The 18,463-nt window shown below is 41.5% G+C and overlaps 1 protein-coding gene across 1 annotated transcript in view; it reads left to right on the forward strand.

The window, feature by feature from the left end:
- The window catches only part of Mdh1b (malate dehydrogenase 1B), a 38,250-nt gene that overhangs the window by 6,593 nt on the left and 13,194 nt on the right, over positions 1–18,463 (forward strand). Inside the window, exons 3-7 of the mRNA XM_026786365.1 lie at positions 2,537–2,671; positions 2,848–2,990; positions 4,177–4,673; positions 7,778–7,919; positions 9,238–9,401. Coding sequence (XP_026642166.1) covers positions 2,537–2,671; positions 2,848–2,990; positions 4,177–4,673; positions 7,778–7,919; positions 9,238–9,401 — 1,081 coding nt within the window. The remainder of the gene's footprint in view (positions 1–2,536; positions 2,672–2,847; positions 2,991–4,176; positions 4,674–7,777; positions 7,920–9,237; positions 9,402–18,463) is intronic.

Genomic DNA, 18,463 nt, shown 5'->3' on the forward strand with positions numbered 1-18,463 from the left:
CGCTGTGGAAGGAACCTGGACTGTGTGTGACTATCTGCTACAGTCCACGCGCTGTGCTCCATTAAGGAAATTCACAGCATCTGGTAACAGCTCTACTGGGATGAAAATCAAGATCTTTCCCTGGGAAGACTTTATTAAGGGAAGGCTTGTTAAGGAACTGTATTCCCCATTGCACATGGTTTCAGAGCCAAACTGGCGCTCATCTCTCTTCCCTGCCCTCCATTAGAGGTCTCCCTCTACTGCTCTAGGCCACTTGTTAGGTGTGATAGCCTACTTCTGTATACGTAGGGGATGTGAGCCCCAGTCCCTTTGAAAGACACAGCCATTACACTTTGCCCCTTGTATGGTCAAAAGTGAGTATAGCATTGCCAAAGACGCTCAAATTATAACCTGGAAGTTAAATATGCTTTACTCTGGGTGGTAGCTGTTGTACAGTCTACCGATTAGCAGGCCCAGTTACCCCTTCCATAGCAACAACTTCTTTCTTTGCCCGCTGGTCTCTCATCTCACTGTGACCAGTGTCAGCGATAGCTTAAAGGTGGGATTCTTCTTGTGTTCTCTGCCAGAAAAGCTCCTCTTCAGACTTTTAAAACCTTTCAACTCACAAACTAGAGTAGAGAAAATTGGGGAAGCATAAATTCTCCAAGAGGGCCCCAGGGAATGATGGTGAACAAGGTCTCTCTTAGTTCTGCCCCCTGGTTCCTGAATTCTAAGTAGTCTACACGGACGTATAATTTTGTGACTGGGAGGAGTGGGGCTGTTCTTGCCATGTGTCAGTCTTCTAGCTGGTGTCTGCAGCTTTGCTGGCCTGCGTTGCCCCTCTCTCAAGCTTGGTGATACTCAGCACTGTACCCCTTCTCTTATAAAGCGATCCCCTTGGTTCACAGATATGTGCAGGACCTAGAGTTGGCAGGTCAAGCATTTCCTAAAGTCTCTGCCAGGGTTTCTGCTGAAAGCCCTATGACCAGGAAAGGGCGTTCCCTACCCAGCACGTATGCTGATTTCAGTCTAGACAGATTGTTTGCCTTACATTGTGAAGAGAAGCCAGAGTCTTGTGTTTCTCACAGAGGCAGTTTTGACGTCTTCAAAGGATGCTGCCGTCATCAATTGCTAGCACTGGTTTTTGTCGCTGGCTCGCTGATCCTTAGACATGGTAAGAACTACCTAGGGTTTTAAGACTACAAGCCCTTCTCTTGAACTCTTGCCTAACTTCTTGTGACTGTCCATGTCATCACGTCTGTGGCGCTGGCCAGTATTCCTCTCAAAGCTGATACTCTCTAGAGAACATTTCCCCATGCTCTGGACCTCCATATCTCATCATCCCAGTTGGCAGCCACACAAGGCTCCTTTTATTTTTAGTGTGTTTCTTGTGACTCTGGTGAATTAAGTATTGTCTGGCCCCCCCAAAATGTGGTTGATTCCTATACCCTGTGCCCACTAGCCTTTTGAAATTAACTTAGTTATTTATTTATTTATTTTGTGGTAAGGCCTGCATGTGCTAAGATGTAAGGGAAGGTGAGAGAATATTTTGCTGAGAATATTTTGCTGAGTCAGTTCTATTTTTTTTGACTATGCAGGTCCCAGAAATGGAATTGCTGGCCGGGCTTGGTGGCAATCACTGTAACCCACAGAGTCATCTCACCAGCCATGCCCTACACCTTTGACCTCTGCTTCCACATCCTCCCTGGCAGGTTTACTATTTCTACATTATTTGAGACATCATTTTCTCCAAACTTTTGAGTTCTAGTCAAGTAACATACTACTACTACATTCTGGGTCTCCACGAGGTGTGCCCTCCCAAACTTCTGACTACCAATCAAGTGTAACACATTACCACTGTATTCTGGGGTCTCCACAGGGGTGTGCCCTCCCAAACTGCAGAAGAGTCACACTGAAGAAATCTTCCTGCCCACCTTTAGGACTCTGAGTATTTGGTCCTACACATTCTTCCAGGGCCTGAAAGAACGTTGGCATATTCTCCTTGGAACAGTCTCTTGGAGTAGATCACATTCTTCCCCCAGCCCAGTGTGTCACCAGCCAAGTGGTACAGTGCTTAGAGAGGCTGTGTTGGAAATCTCTGTCTTCTTGCCTTGGGATGAACTGAGAGCATGGACATCTTCAGAACTAGCTAGAAATAGAGTTTGTTTGTGAGATGGCCTCAGTACATGTGCCTCCAATGGTGGGGCTTTAGGACCACTCAGTTGTATTTTACGGATAAGAATGCTGTCCTCCCTGCTTCTCAGATCTTACCATTAGCCCTGACTGACCCGGAGTTCCTATATGGACCAGACTGACCTGGAACTCACAGGGATCCACCTGCCTCTGATTCCCCAGTGATACAATTAAAGTCATGAGCAACCAGGCTCATGACCATTTTCTAGGTTTATATTTTTCCATTTGAAGGTATCTAAATGTATTGTGCACACATAGTAGCATTAAAAGCAAGCTAGATCCTTTGTTGTCTAAATCCAACAGTACTGAACTGAATTCTTAGGCAGATTTAATATATGACTTTTATTGGAATATTTTTCCACAGGAGTGGCTAGAAGACATTTGTGAAAAGAATAAATGGGACCACAGCACCTCCCCCATTATCTGGAGAGAGCTACTGGACCGTGGAGGCAAGGGCTTGCTTTTGGGAGGATACAATGAATTCCTGGAGCATGCCCAGGTGTGGGAACTGCATTGCTTATCTGCTCAAACATCCTTCTCTTGACATTATTTTGTATTTCAAATGTCTTGCTTTCTAAGCTGTTACATCATTTTCTCCTTGCCTGTTTTCTGTTCTAGTCTTTGTCTGACCATGTTCTGTTCTCTGAGGTTAAGCTTTTCTTTTCTGATATTTAGCTTTACTATGGTGTCACTTCCAGCATGACAACGGACCTGATGATGCTCATTGCTAAAGAGAACCTGGAGGCACATATAGAAGAAGAGGTGGAGAAAAAAAACCTGAAAGATCTCATCACCCCCCTGCAGGTCTGGATTGCCAGGTGAAGCTCCAGGATTTAGGAGTCTGAGTTTTTATTTTTTAGAAAGGACAGTGGGATGGGATTGATTGCATAATGGAAGAACACCAAAAAATGTTCGAGATGCATGTGTGTATGATTGTGTTCACAGGTCTGGGTTGGTGCATGGACACGAGTTTCTCTATCCTTCAGCACCCATCTCTGTGTGATTTAAGATTCATGTGTGTACGCTTTGCTGGCATGTGTCCTCTGATCATTGCTCCCTCTCTCTTCCCCACCTGCTGAATTCCCATGGTTCTTACTCGTGCACTCACGCACTCCTGATTCCCACAGTCTTCCTTTTCTCCTTCTCAGGTGTGCTTCTCCTTGTCCCCGCTTGTCACTTCCTCTTTCTCCATCTCTGCCCTCTCTCTTTGTAGTTCTTTCTCTCTGAGTTTCCATCCCCTCTGTCTAACTCACATTGTCCTTCTTGCAATATGTGGTATCCTAACATACACCTGCTTGAAGGAAATATGTAAAATTATGGAAAACTACAAACACTGAAAAGATTCAGAAATTGTACATAGATATCCATGACCCTCTCCAAAAGAAAGAACTGAAATGGATATCACCTCTGTGTCCTCCCCAAGTCCACCAAGAGAAGTAGATGTTCTCAGATGCAATTTCCAACTCCCCGCAGTTGATCATCACTGAAACAGAAGACTCGGGTACAGTTAGTTTTGGATAGAGTGAACATTCAGTGCTTATCCTCGCTATTTCAGGAAAGCCTTTGCTTTGTGAAGCTATGGGAAAGATAGTCTGCCCCAAACTAAAGGCATTCACTCCTAGATAAAGATGGAAAAGGCTGTGGCTAACTGAAGCAGGCACTTTTGTCTTTCCACAGAGAAGCAGAAGAGTCTGAAGGGAGCTTTTGCCTGCTTAGTTATTTGTTCTTGCTTTGTTTTCTGCACGTGAGCAAGCTCTTTCATCTGAAACATCCAATACACCAGTCAGCTCTTACTTTGTTGTATTCCCAGATGCCAGGATGTGTGAGAAGTGAGACGTTCTCGTTCCACTTGGGATCCCTAGGCACGTCTGTGCAGGTGGGAGGGTTTCCATGAAAAACAGTGACTCATCCTATGGAGCACACACAGAAATATCTGTTAAGAGTAAAACGTGTAAATGAGCAAAGGACCTAACCATTTTCCATCCAACTTTTGCATTTAATCAGCGCCAGCAATACTGCATGCTACCACATAATCCCCATCTTGATAAGTGGAGAAGTGTTTGGGATGCACAGAGAGATCAGCCTGACCCTGTTTGACCGGGAGCAGATGGAAAGCTACCTGGAAAGCTTAGTGGTGGAAATCGAGGACTTGGCATCGCCCATCCTCCGCAGCGTCTCCCTCTGCACGAACACAGAGGATGCCTTCCTCCGGGCCCAAGTCATCGTCATCCTGGACGACAGCACAGATGAGGAAGTGTACACCCTGGAGAGCTGCCTGAGAAGCCGGGTGCCGCTGTGCCGCCTCTACGGTTACCTGATGGAAAAAAATGCTCACGAGTCCGTCAAGGTCATCGTGGGCGGGAAAACCTTTGTGAATCTTAAAACAGCCTTGCTTATGCAATATGCCCCTAATATCGCACACAACATCATTGCAGTGGCTCTGGGGGTGGAAGGCCAAGCAAAAGCAACAGTGGCCCGGAAGATGAAAACAACCTCAGCCAGTGAGTGAACGCCTACTGTCCTGTTTGTGTTTTGATACATGGGTCAAAAAGTGGGGAAAGAAAACTGCATCCTACAGAACCACCTAGGGTGTGTGACACAGAAGTAGAAGAGAGATATAAGGAGTGTCTTAGGAGTGATGGGTGGAGCCAGTGTGGTCCTCCCTCATTGGGGGATGCCACTTGACAACCCCATCCTCCCTACCTAGCTTTTTCCTGTACACATATATTGTGATCCAGTTTAATTCATAAACCCAGGGCCATAAAAGACTAACAGCAGTAAAGAGTGATAACCTAATAAGCTAACAATAACAACATACAATAATTAAAGTGACCTAAAAGTTACCCACTGCTTATTTTTGGAATTTTTCATATAATCAAGTGCACGGACAGAATTGTAGGTTAGTTGTAGAACTCTTGCCTAGCAGGCCCGAGAACCCAGGCAAGCACCAAACCTGCTGCATCCTCCATAAAAAGAGAAAGTATTTAACTGAGGCAACCCTGTGGATGAGGACAGGGGCTGTGCACGCTTCTCTTCATCCACTTTTGTGACTTTGCCCATCATTATAAAATTAGCAAATATTTGTTGTAATAAGATATCTATTAGTCAAGTAATATTTTTAACTTAATATCCCACTTTCCCCACAATAATAGGGGGGAAAGTGGTGTGTGTTGTTTACAAATTCTCAAGGCTTTGTAAAAACAGCCTTGTCTCCTTTCCCACTTCTGTTCTCAGAATTATCATGTTTAAAAACAGCAACTCCCTCCTGGAATCAATGTGAAGATCCAAAGAGACAACGTCAGGGTCACTTTTCTGTTGTCACGAGACACCTTGACCAAGGCAACTTATAAAAGAAAGCATCTAATTGGGGGCTTGATTACAGTTTCAGGGGGTCAGACCATGATCATGGTGGCAAAGAGCATGGCAGCAGGCAGGCATGCTGCTGGAGCAGGAGCTGCATGCTTACATCTGACCTATAAACCTGAGGTCCACCCCCAGGGACACACCTCCTCCAAAAAGGCCACACCTCCTAATCCTTCCTAAACAGTTCCACCAGCTGGGACCAAGTAGTCAAACATATGAGCCTATGAGAGCATTATCATTCAAACCACCACAGTCAGTATTTCAGAAGTGCCCATGAGAGCTGCCTGATGCATGGTAAAACTTAAAAGGAGATTAAACCTACAGGTTTATTATATCTAATTAAATTTTGTTATTGATCTTTCAATTGATAGATATCAGAATCATATGAAAATAAGACTGGATCACATTTAGTGTATTTTAGCTCTGCATCCGTAGAGCTGGTCCTTTATGTCTAGACTAACAGCATTTCTAAGGATGGAATTACAGGCATGCTGGAAACAAAAGTTGGGGAAACAGTGGATGTGAATTTATAGTCATTTAAGTCAGTGCAGCACAGGATGCCAGTGAGGACCAGACAGTGCTTTCAGTCATCTCTTGGCAGGAAAGCTCAGAATACTTCTGTCTTCTTGCATGCAGATTCAACATTTACCCTAAAGCTTATTCTAATACTCTTCTTCCTACAAAAGAACAGACAAGAATTTAATCTCCTGGATACAGATTTTAAGTACATAGATGTGCTGGTTAGTTGTATGTTAACTTGATACAAGCTGGAGTCATCTGAGAGGAAGGAACCTCAACTGAGAAACTGCCTCCATAAGATCTGGCTGTAGGCAAGCTTGTAGGGCATTTTTAAATTAGTGATTGATGGGAGAGGGCCCAGCCCATTGTGGGTGGTGGTCCTTTGTGCTAAAGAAAGCCAAAGGGAGCAAACCAGTAGATGAAACTTCTCCGTATCCTCTGCATCAGCCCCTGCCTCCAAATTCCCCCCCCCCGACTTTCTTCAATGGTAGACTACAGTGTTGAACTGTAAGCCAGATAAACCCTTTCCATCACAATAGCTTTGCTCATGATCTCATTACAATAGAAACCCTACCTAAAACAATAAATGAGTGAATAAATAAAATTCTTTTTTAAATTGCGTAAACCCTTCTACAAAATCGACAGTTGCAAAATCACAAATATTAAATTCCAATTCTTATTTTCTCCAGCTCATATTCTTTTATTTTTCTCCATAGATATATAACTAACAAATATAACTACGTGGTATTATTTTCTCATTCATCCCCTCTATCTTTTTGGCTGGTTTGTTTTCTCTTAAACCCTGTTTTTTTTTTCTTTCTTTCTTCTGTTTGTTTGTTTTTCCGAAACAAGGTTTCTCTGTGTAGCTTTTACTGTCCTGAAACTTACTCTGTAGATCAGGCTGGCCCTGAATTCACAGAGATCTGGCTGCCTCTGCCTCCCGAGTGCTAGCATTAAAGGTGTGTGCCGCCACCACTGCCTGGTTTAAACCTTGTTTCTAAAAGTACCTCCCATGAACAATATTATTTTACAAGTGATGAAACCTCCAGAGAGTTGTCATTTATGTACATTTCTAGTTCAGTCTAGAATCAAAAGTGCATTTTCAAAATCCAAACAGTTGAAAAGCTTCCCTTGGGGCCAGGGAAACATCTCAGTCAGTAAAATATCAGGTGTGACTACATACATAACTACATGTAACCCTAGCACACCGGGATGGAGACAAGCGCATCTCCAGGACTCACTGGCCAGCCAGGCACGCCCCTTCTTAAAAGATATAGTGAAGAGTGGCTGAGTAAGATTCCCAATGCAACTTCTACTTACATGAGCATGCTCACCCATACACACTTGTGCGTTACACATCCCTGTTGGGGGGGGGGATGTGGGAGAGAGAGATAGAGATAGAGAGGTAGATAGAGACAGAGAAAGAGAGAGACAGAGACAGAGAGAGAAGTTGAGCAACACAAAGGATACAATTTCCATTAGCCATCTCTCACGGCAGGTTCTTGGTATTGCTTGAATTACCCATCTAGCTCACGATTCCCAAGGCAGCACTAGTGATAACCAAGCCCTGATAATTAGGGAGGTGAACCCCAGCTTCAGCACAGGCTAGAGAGCTTGGATTTATTGGTTCAACCCTAAAACAAATATATACAAAGCTTTGCATTTAAGTAAATTTTATATTGATGGTCCTTATTATGATTATTTCTGATTCTGTTCTATATAGGCATCAAAGATGTAATAATTTGGGGTAATATCAGTGGAAATAACTACGTTGATCTGAGGAAAGCCAAAGTTTATGACTATGACAGTGCTATTAAGGGACCTCCTGGATATTGTCACTCAGTGTTAAACTTGATTTTTGACAGGTACAGTATATTTTTAAGTGAAATATACTAACATTAGATAATAATATAGTGTATATAGACTTAGATAATAATATAATGATATATAACAGTTGAAAGCACTATTGGAACATCTTGTAAAATTTACATAAAATAACTTGTATTGTTTATGCACATTTTTTGTTTTCTACCAAAGAATCAGAAAAATCCACAGAATAGTAACTTATTGGCCCTCATCCCCATTTGATTTGGTTTAAAATCATGAATTTTTACATTTCAAGTCACCCAGAAAGTTGTTTATGTATTCTGTCAAAGTTGTCTCTAAAGTAGGTGTACGCAAAGCAGATGTCAATATAAAGACAGGTGTATATCAAGGAGAAAGTAGTTGAGCATTTGGAGGAAGAGGAGTTGTGATGACAGCAGGCCACTATCAGGTTTACCATTAAGTCCCAAAAGAGGCGGAGCTGAGAAGCCCTGTGACCCAGGAGCAGGAAACCTCCTGAGGTGGAATTCAACATCATTTATTAGTTGTGTGGCTTTAGGGAAATTACATCAAATTTGTGCCTCCGTGGCTCTACTGATAGAACGGAAATGGTAATGTGGCCTGTCACATATAGAAGAAATGGGGAAGTTAATGAATTCATCTTAAGGCCTGCATGATGATGAGAAAGGAGAGGTAGCCAGAGCTCCTGAAGCACCGTTCTGATCGCTGCCCCAGTTCCCCAGTGCGGCCTCTCCTTTTTCCCCATCCTTTATTGCCCTGCCCTCTTCAGACCAGGGGATGGTATCCATGCCAAGGAACCAGGTGTGCTGGGCTCCCTCTCCTGAAACCCCAGTCCTCTGCATGTGCTACCTGCACAGGGTCAATGTTGCAGGGATCTGGGACCATTCTCTGCCTGGCTAATTGGGCAAACCTTGCTCTCATCCAGCTCAGCTCTTTCCTGAGTTTATCCTTCAAGACTGTAAAACATGTTACCCCAAATCTCATTGTGAATGATTCACTGTTCAATGAACGTATTTGATTTTAAATGAAGGGTCTGATCGGTCCCAAGAAAGCATCGACACATAATTAATTACTTAGAATAAAAGAATTGTTTTTGTAGCCTATGGTATCTTTTCAGTGTTCCATAATTTACTACTACACTTCAGACTGAAATTTAATTATTCCTTTCTGCCCACTTGCATTGCTTTCATAGGTAATGAGGACGCCAGAAGAAAGGGTTTGTGGGTCACATTACTGTCTATATGGCACATAGAGCTCTCTGTGCTGAGTTCCAGGGCTCAGAGGATATCCTTTCCATCCCTCTCTCTGTTGGGAAATTGATTCTCTCTTTTCTTGCAGTGAGTGGGTAACGAAAGAGTTTGTGATGAGGCTTCGGAACTTGAGCAGCACTGGAAAGGAATTTGGGGGCATTTTGGCTGCACACAGCATAGCCACCACACTGAAGTACTGGTATCACGGCTCACCTCCTGGAGAGATTGTTTCCTTGGGGATAATGAGTGAAGGTAATAATTCCTGGCGTTTTTTTTTTTTTTTTTGGTTTTTCGAGACAGGATTTCTCTGTAGCTTTGGAGCCTGTCCTGGAACTAGCTATTATAGACCAGGCTTGTCTCGAATTCACACAAATCTGCCTGCCTCTGCCTCCCAAGTGCTGGGATTAAAGATGTGTGCCACAACTGCCTGGCAATAATTCTTGTCTTAATGCTCTGTTTAGATCATAGCATGGTATATGATTTGTGTAGGTTTTAACAGGGCCATAATGCACACATTCATTCATTCATTCATTATCCAACTGCTCACTCAAAAACTCAACAGTATTTATTGTGAATATACTAGAGAGGCAGACAAAGGATTGCAGCCTTTAGAAAGCAATTCAGTAGAGTCAAGAAGAGCCAGGTCTCTAGAAAGGCTCATGATGTTTTCCTCTCTGTATCCAGCTGAGAAAGAGAAATCCAAATCTATTCTAGACAGCGACAGGGAGGCAGGCCAGGCTTTGTGAAGAGAAGGTATTGCAGGAAATCTCGAAGTCTTTGATTCTGACCTGGAAGGCTGTGGATGAGCACTGAACACCAATAGTGAAAACTCAGAGTCGGTATGCAAACGTGGAAGGAGACCCAACCTTCAGGAGACCATGCAGAACCAGGAATGCCAAAAGGACACTGTAGTCAGAGTTTTTGACAGGACTATCAGTTCCCCAGTGATGACATAATGACATGGAGGCTTGTTATTAATTATTAATTTTATTATTAGTAATTATTAAAGCCTAGCCAATACCTTAGGCTTGTTTCTAACTGACTCTTATAACTTAAATTAACCCATTTCTATTAATTTACTTTCTCCTTTATTTCCTCATCTCTCTAGTGCTTATCCTGCTTGCTTTGTGTCCCTGGCGTCTCTGCCCTATTCTTCTCAGCATCCTTTGTGCCTGGAAATCCTGCCCAGTTTTTGGCCATTCAGCTTTTTATTAAACCAATTAGAGTGGCACATCTTCACAGTGTACAAAAAGATTATACCACAACATTTCCCCCTTTTTGTCTAGATAAAAAAAGAAAAAGTTTTAACTCTAGTGCAGTAAAACTGTACATGATAAAAAACAATTATCGGGTAAGAATTACATTTACAATGCCCAGTCCATTTGCATTTTGAAAATTTATAGAAAATATTCCATAATATCTCCTATCTTAGCCCAAAATTTATATCTAAACCATTTTTCATAACTTGTATTATCATCTTAAAAATATCTTTTTTAAAACATTTTTTAGATAAACAACTTAAGCTTTTATGTTTCTCAACCTTCTAAACATTACATCTTTTATATAAGTTTCTTTTCTAAAGTTGGCAACAAGGAAAACTATAAAACTATAACTCTCTAGTCTGGAGTTCCTATCATAGAATCAAGGAGGATAAAATATTAGTTGAGTGCATAGGAAGTGCAAAGCAAGCAACTTCCAAATCTATAAAAAAATGACAAAACAGCTGACTTCCTGGAAAGTCACCCAAGGTTCCTCTGTAATTCTGGTGGCTTCCATCTTTGGCCTTTCAGTCTAGAATATCTTACAGACTTTTCTATAAAGCAGAAAGTTGTACCTGGTCTTAAAAAAGTTCAGCAGTCATTTTCTTTGGTATCCTGCTTGTCCAATTTGGACAGCATACTGTCAGCAGTTGAGACAAGAACAGTTTCTTGCCCAAATAGCTAATTTTTGCCATAAAGAAAGCAAACATTTTGTGGAGGTTCTTCAATGGCCATCTTTCTTTTATGAAGTAAATTGGTGCTTCCAAGATCAGACATGTCTCATTGTCATGAAAGCTTTGTGCTATTAAAACATTAAAATGCTATATTCTGTAGGTCTCCAAAGTATTTGAAGACAATCTTTTTAAAATGTCTCTGATTGACCTTGAAAACATATCTGACATGACTATAAGTTTAATTGTTATAGATGATTGACAAATAACCTGTATTTCCTTGTTCTCCTGAATAGCTTTCAAGGACTAAAACTTTACATTTCATTTTTAAATGAGTTGCATAGGTACAATCTCTTAAACAAGATAGAAACATATACAGTGTAACAAAAAAATCTTAAATTGCATCAGTATACAAAAATCCACATCAATGTAAAATATTTAAGACTAGTGGTTGTTCAAAAGTAGATTCAATGATCCACCCTCTTATCTCACTGGTTCTATATTATAGTCTCCCTTTTTCCTTTAGGAAAAAATCCTTGTAGCTAATCTCCTCTGATTAGCTTTCTCCCTGACCATGACCAATAACAACTTGTAACCAACCCCCTTAACAATGACAACCATCCATAACCCACTGAATAACCAAAAACCTCCCACCCTACCTCTTCTGAAAGTAGCCGTAATGTTCTTCAGGCTGCTTCCTGGAGGCACTGGCATTTTTAGGGGACCTTGAGAAAAATTGAATAATGGTCAAATCCTGGCTAGAATAGTCTTTGAGGCTGGACCATCTCAGCTAACAGCCTTAAAGCTGTTCTGGATGCAGAACTCTGAGGAAACTGCAATAGATGCACTCTGAGAGACTGGATCACTTGGACCACCCATTCTCATTGGTGTCTGGTCCCCTTGCTCTGAAAACACACAAACTTTTGAAGATAGCATATATATCTGCATTAACACAAGTATAGACTGTGCACTGTACACAAGCCAGCCAAAGGTGATTTCTTGTTTTATGTTTGAACATTAAAATGTACATCACCTGCCTTGTTGATTTTCTAGGTTGTTTCTTCATGTCTGTAGTCAGGATTTTCAAGGAGTACTCACCCAATCAAATCGGAGCTCTTTTGACCTTGAATAAATCCACAGCCTTTTATTTCCTTGGAAGTAAAAGCATAACCTCATAGTAACATTTTTTTTTACTTCCATTTTGAAGCTAAAGCATCTTTAAAATGTATAGGTTGGTTTCATTTAGTAGTTTTTTTTTAATAATCCAATGTTTCTCAGCAGCTATGGCTTGCTCATCAGCAATCAAAAAAATTAAAGTCAACACAGCACCATACAGGATCCAGACTCCTGTGCATTTCCCATCTCTGCATGGCTTGATTTTTTAAATTATTTATAAATGCTTTTCTTTTTTTTTCTATGACTGTTGATACCATTTTCTTTTCTTTCTTAAGCCTGTGCACACTTTTGAATGCACTATAACGTGTTTAGAGGTTCTTTCCATCTGTATCTGTCTTTACTAAGCATTTGCAACATTCTATGATCGTGTGAGACAAATCTTAAACTATTAGGTCAGCCACCTGCCTGAATCAGCTTAGCTCACGGTGCTGGCACATGGTGCTGGTAGATGGTTCCAGCCTGCAGGCATCAGCCGGTGGCTGTGCCTCTGTGTGACCCTGAGCATCAGGCTGACAGACTGCAGAACTAAGAAGTTACATCTGGCTCTTTGCCTATACCTTTTTTTCCCCACTTTCTCGGGTCCTGTATTTGGATATTTGAGCCCACACAACAAATGGTTGGATGCCATTTGTAGTCAGACTTTTTTGTCATACGATCAACTCCCCAATAATGACATGAAGACTCATTATTAATTATGAAAGCTCAGTTGATAGTTTAGACTTGTTTCTAACCGGCTCTCGAAACTTAAATTAACCCATTCCTTTGTATTTACTTTCTGCCTCGAGGCCTTATTACCTTACTCATAGGGCCCACCGTGCTTCCTTTGCATACCTGGAGTACTTGCCCTTTCTCTCCCCAGCATCCTCTGTGCCTGGAAACCCTGTCAAGTGATTGGCCGTTCAGCTTTAATTAGACCAATCAGAGTGAAACATCTTCACAGTGTAGTACAAAAAGATTATCCACAACAGGCTGCTGCCCATCAGTAAACACTGCAGAGGTATGCTACAAGCTAAGTATGTAGAAGTCTCCATCACTCTTACAAACCAGCAAAGGCAGTGGCTGCTGCTGTGTCCTCTGTAGGTTCGGCCTTCAGCATTTCCTCCTTTTTGTTTCTGTCCATCTTGTTGGCCCTGGCCTCTCTACTGAGTTCAAGCCTCAGTCGGTTGGAAACATGGTCATGTGAACGCCATGCTGTGAACCCAACCTGAACCTGCTGGCTTTTTTCCCAGTCAGACCTACCTCTGGCTTTGCTTGTGTTATCAGTAGGGCCACCATTGCTTCCTCGCTCCAATTTCAGTGCATCTCAGAGACGTCTCCAAAAATCTCCAGTGTGAGAATTAATGTCTGTCTCTCTCCCAAATCTCTCAGACAGAGAGAAAAAAAATATTCCTATTTGTTTGTTTGGTTTGTTTTTGTTGTGTTTTGTTTTGAAACAGGGTTTCTCTGTGTAACCTGGAACTGTCTCTGTAAACCAGGCTGACCTCAAACTCATAGAGATCTGCCTACTTCTGCTTCCCGAGTGCTGGGATTAAAGGCATGCACCATCACTCAGCTCAGACAAAATATTCCTTTTTTTATGGACAAAGTCCCCTGCAAATCTTTTATTAGCACATGAAAATATGAAAATGTACCTCATTCTTTTAAATAATTTCACATCATTCCATCATGCCATGATTTAGGTAACTTTCCCTGTTTGTGAACAGTTGGGCTGCCTCACCCCCTTCCCTGTAAAGAACATTACAATTTAAAATTTATATATATGTTTGGACATTCATTTAGACAAATGTCAGAAGAATTTGTATAAATTTAATTATGAGTCAAAAGGACACACACACACACAAACACAGTATTTGTGGGTGTGTCCTTCTTTCCTTCTCTCCCTTCTTTCCTCCTGTCCTTTTTTCCTTCCTTCCTTTCTTCCTTCCTTCCTCCCTTCCCTTTGTCAAAGATGACAAAATAAAATATAATTAAGATAAAGCAAAAACTAGCTGCTGGTGGTGACACACATCTTTAATCCCAGCACTTGGGAGGCAGAGGCAGGCAGATTTCAGTGAGTTCAAGACCAGCCTGGTCTACAAAGGGAGTTTTAGGACAGCCAGGACTGTTACACAGAGAAACCCTGTGTCAAAAAAAACAAAACAAAACAAAAAGGTAAATCAAAAACCATCATATCAGATATGCTCACAGCAGCTCAACAAAAGGAAAGTCTTAAGAGCAGGCATAAGAATCAGAGACACATGCATTCTCGTACTCAGGAGTTCCATCGGAATAATAAGTTAAAGCTCTGCTATCTCTGCAGAGGACTTGATGCAGCCCAGTGTGGACACCGTGCCCACTGCGCCAGTCTCTGTGGTCACATGCACCTATCTCAGCTGAGTCGGAGGCTTTGTTCTCCTCTCCTCTACACCCTCTGGCTTGTACACTCTTTCCACCTTCTCTTCCAAGGGTTCCCTGAACTTTGAGGGAAGGGATTTGATGGAGATCTCCGTTTAGACTCTCTCTGTGTGTAATGCCTGGCTGTAGGTCTCTACATCTGTTCCCATCTGCTGCTTGAGGAAACTTCTCTGACGATGACTGAGTGAGGTAGTGATCATGTTTCTCTTTTGGGGTCTGGGTTACCTCACTCACGATAATTTTTTTCTGGTTCCATCCATATGCCTGCAAATGTCATGATGTTATTTTTAACAGCTGAGTAGTACTCCATTCTGTAAATCTGACACATTTTCTTTATTCATTTTTTGGTTGAGAGACATCTAGATTGTTTCCAGTTTCTGGTTATTGTGAATAAAGCAACAATTAGCATGGTTGAGCAAGTATCTTGTGGTAGGATGGAGCATCCTTTGGATATATGCTAGAGTGTTATAGCTGGATCTTGAGGTAGATTGATTCCCAACTTTCTGAGGACCCACCATATTGATTTCCACAGTGGTTGTACAAGTTTGCACTCCCACCAGTAATAAATGAGTGCACTCCTTATCCCATATCCTTACCAATGTGAGTTTTCACTTCAAATATTGATCTTAGCCATTTTGATAGTTGAAAGATGAAATCCCAATGTAGTTTTGATTTGCATTTGCCTGGTGGCTAAGGACATTGAACATTCTTTAATACTTTCTCAGGAATTTGAGTTTTCACTATTGAGAATTCTCTATTTAGATCTGTACCCCACTTTTTAATTGGGCAATTTAGTTTTGTTATATTTAGTTTCTTGAGTTCTTTATAGATTTTGGATATTAGTCACCTATCAGATACGAAGTTGGTAAAGATCTTTTCCCGTGCTGTAGGGTGGGCCTTGTCTGGATGACAGTGTCTTTCGCTTACAGAAGCTTTTCAATTTCACAAAATCCATTGATTAATTGTTGATTTTAGTACCTGTGCTTTGGGTGCTGTTTAGAAAGCCTTCTCCTGTGGGAACTCATTCAAGGCTATTCCCCATTTTCTCCTCTATAAAGTTCAGTGTATCTGGTTTTATGTTGAGGTCACTGAGCCACTTGGACTTTGTGTAGGGTGATCAATATGGATCTATTTGAATCTTTCTACTTGCAGGCATCCAGTTTGGCCAGCACTATTGGTTGAAGATGCTGCCACCTTCCCAGTGTGCATTTTTGAATTCTTCATCCAATCAAGTGTTCATATGTGCATGGCTTTATGGCTTGGTCTGCAGTGATCAACATGTTTGTTCTTATGCCAACACCATGCTGGTTTTTTAATTAATTAATTAGTAAACTAATAAATAAATTATTTTGTTCTGTTTTTCAAGAGATGGTTTCTCTGTAGCTTTGGAGCCTGTTCTGGAACTAGTTCTTGTAGACCAGAGTGGCCTTGAACTCACAAAGATCCGCCTGCCTTTGGTATGTGCCACCACAGCTCAGCCATGCTGTTTTTATTACTAGTGCTCTGTAGTACAAACTGAAATCAGGAATGATGAAAACCTCCAGTAGTTCTTTTATTGTTCAGAATTATTTTAGCTATCCGAGTTTTTTGTTTTTTCCATATGAAGTTGAGAATTGTTTTTTTTTTAAAGTCTGTGAAGAATTATGTTGGAATTTTGAGGGGGGTTACATTGAATCTGTAGGTTGCTTTTCATGAAATGGCCATTTTTACACACTAATTCTACTAATCCATAAGCCTGAGAGATTTTTCCATCTTCTGATATCTTCTTCAATTTCTTTCTTCAAGGACTTGAAGTTTTTATCACACAAATCTTTCACTTACTTGATTAGGGTTATCCCAAGATATTTTGTATTTTTCTAAGGCTATTGTGAAAGGTATTGTTTCCCTGATTTGTTTCTCGGTTCATTTGTCAGACAGAATATTTTACCATGCCTTTATAGATGCATGCACCCTCTTCATTAGAATCTCTGCACTGAGGGTAGGCTCACTCTGTGTCTCCTGCTACATCTCCATGGGAGAAGCATCTTATGTGACACTCGGGCCACAGTGAACAGCTTAAGTGGTAATGCCTGGCCATTGCCACTCCAGGGTTAAGATTGTGGAGAGACAGGCATTGAAAATCCCGTGATGGGACATGGAAGTGACTCTAAGTTCAGTTAGCTTTTGGGAATTCATGTGGAAGGAGAGGACCTTCAAATGTGTGTATGTGAACACACACACAAGAAAATGAGAGAGAGAGATAGAGAGAGAGAGAGAAAAATCTCTTTATTTGTAATCTTTATTAACCTCTGTAGGAATTCCACTCAAAACTGAAAATTATTTGTTTCTTAGTCTATTCTCATGAGACCCTGTTAGATAAGCTACCCTACACTCTGTCCCGATAAAACACATTCTCCACAGATAGGTTGCCAGCACCATGGACAGATCTGGCAATGAGCCAGACTAGGTAAACACAGGGCCATAGAACAACTTAGCAGTTTTTAGAAAATGGGATCACAGAGCTGTTGCAGCAAGACTCTCTAGGCTGCTGGAATCAGCATGGCTAACCCACATGACCACTGCCTTTCTTTTCCTCATTTTAGCTGTGTTTCCACATCATTAGCTTTGCAAAATTGCCTGTTCCCACAATGCATCTGACACCATGGCACACCAAGAAAACTCCATTAAAAGAAGAAAGGGAGAGAAAATGAACTTTCAGGATTGTTCTGACCTAGTCCTATAATTTTCCCCATTTCTCTCTACCTTAACTCATGAATAACATCCACAGCCTGCAAAATCTGTCCATAAGATGATTGTCCAAGATGGCACCCTTGTGATTCTCTCAAGAAGCCTACACCCACCTTTAAGTGTATACTGAAGCCCTTTACTTAATAAACCCTGCTTTAGAAAACTCCAGGTTTGTTTTATACTGACTTGTCCTGAAATTGTTATCTGCAAAGTAATTCAGTACCTTCATCTCTCCCCTGGTGGAGTCTCTGAAAAGAACCCTGGCCACATACAGGCCAGTACTGAGCTGGGCCTCCCACAGCTACTGACAACAATGGGTCTGGTATGCAGAATGCCAGGATTTAGCAATTTACCAACTGAAAGCCATCCATAGGAAGTGACTAGAATAGGAAGTAAATATGATTAGCTTTACAAGAACAAAGATGGAGAACTGAAGCTGCAAGGAAATAACCAGGTCTCCTGTCCACTTCCTTTCCTTTCCCAGCCTAGCATACATTGACTATATGGTTGCTATAATGTCCTGGCTAGTTTTATGCCAACTCAACAGTAGCTAGAGTCACTGGAGAGGAGGAAGTCTCAACTGAAAGAATACCTCCATAAGATCAAGTTACAGACAAGTGTATAGGGCATTTTCTTAATTAGTGATTGTCACAGGAGGGCCCCATCTATTGTGGATGGTGCCATTGATAGTAAGAGGCCACTTGTTTGTTCCTGCCTGCTCAGCCCTGAAATAACCACACAGAATTAAATCACTGCTTGACCCATTAGCTCTAGCTTCTTATTGGCTAACTCTTACATTTAAATTTAACCCATTTCTATTAATCTGTGTATCACCACATGGCTGTGGCTTACTGACAAGGTTCCAGCACATCTGTTCCGAGAGGCTACATGGCGTCTCCTTATTCTGCCTTCTTTCTCCCAGCATTCAGTTTAGTTTCCCCCACCTAGCTCTACTCTGTCCTATCATAGGCCAAGGCAGATTCTTTATTCATTAACCAATCATATTCACAGTATGCAGAGGGGAAATCCCACATCACCATCCCTAGGCTGGTGGCCCTGGGTTCTTTAAGAAAGTAGGATGAATAAG

The sequence above is a fragment of the Microtus ochrogaster genome, linkage group LG4 (assembly GCF_000317375.1).
Source record: "Microtus ochrogaster isolate Prairie Vole_2 linkage group LG4, MicOch1.0, whole genome shotgun sequence".
NCBI lineage: Eukaryota > Metazoa > Chordata > Mammalia > Rodentia > Cricetidae > Microtus > Microtus ochrogaster.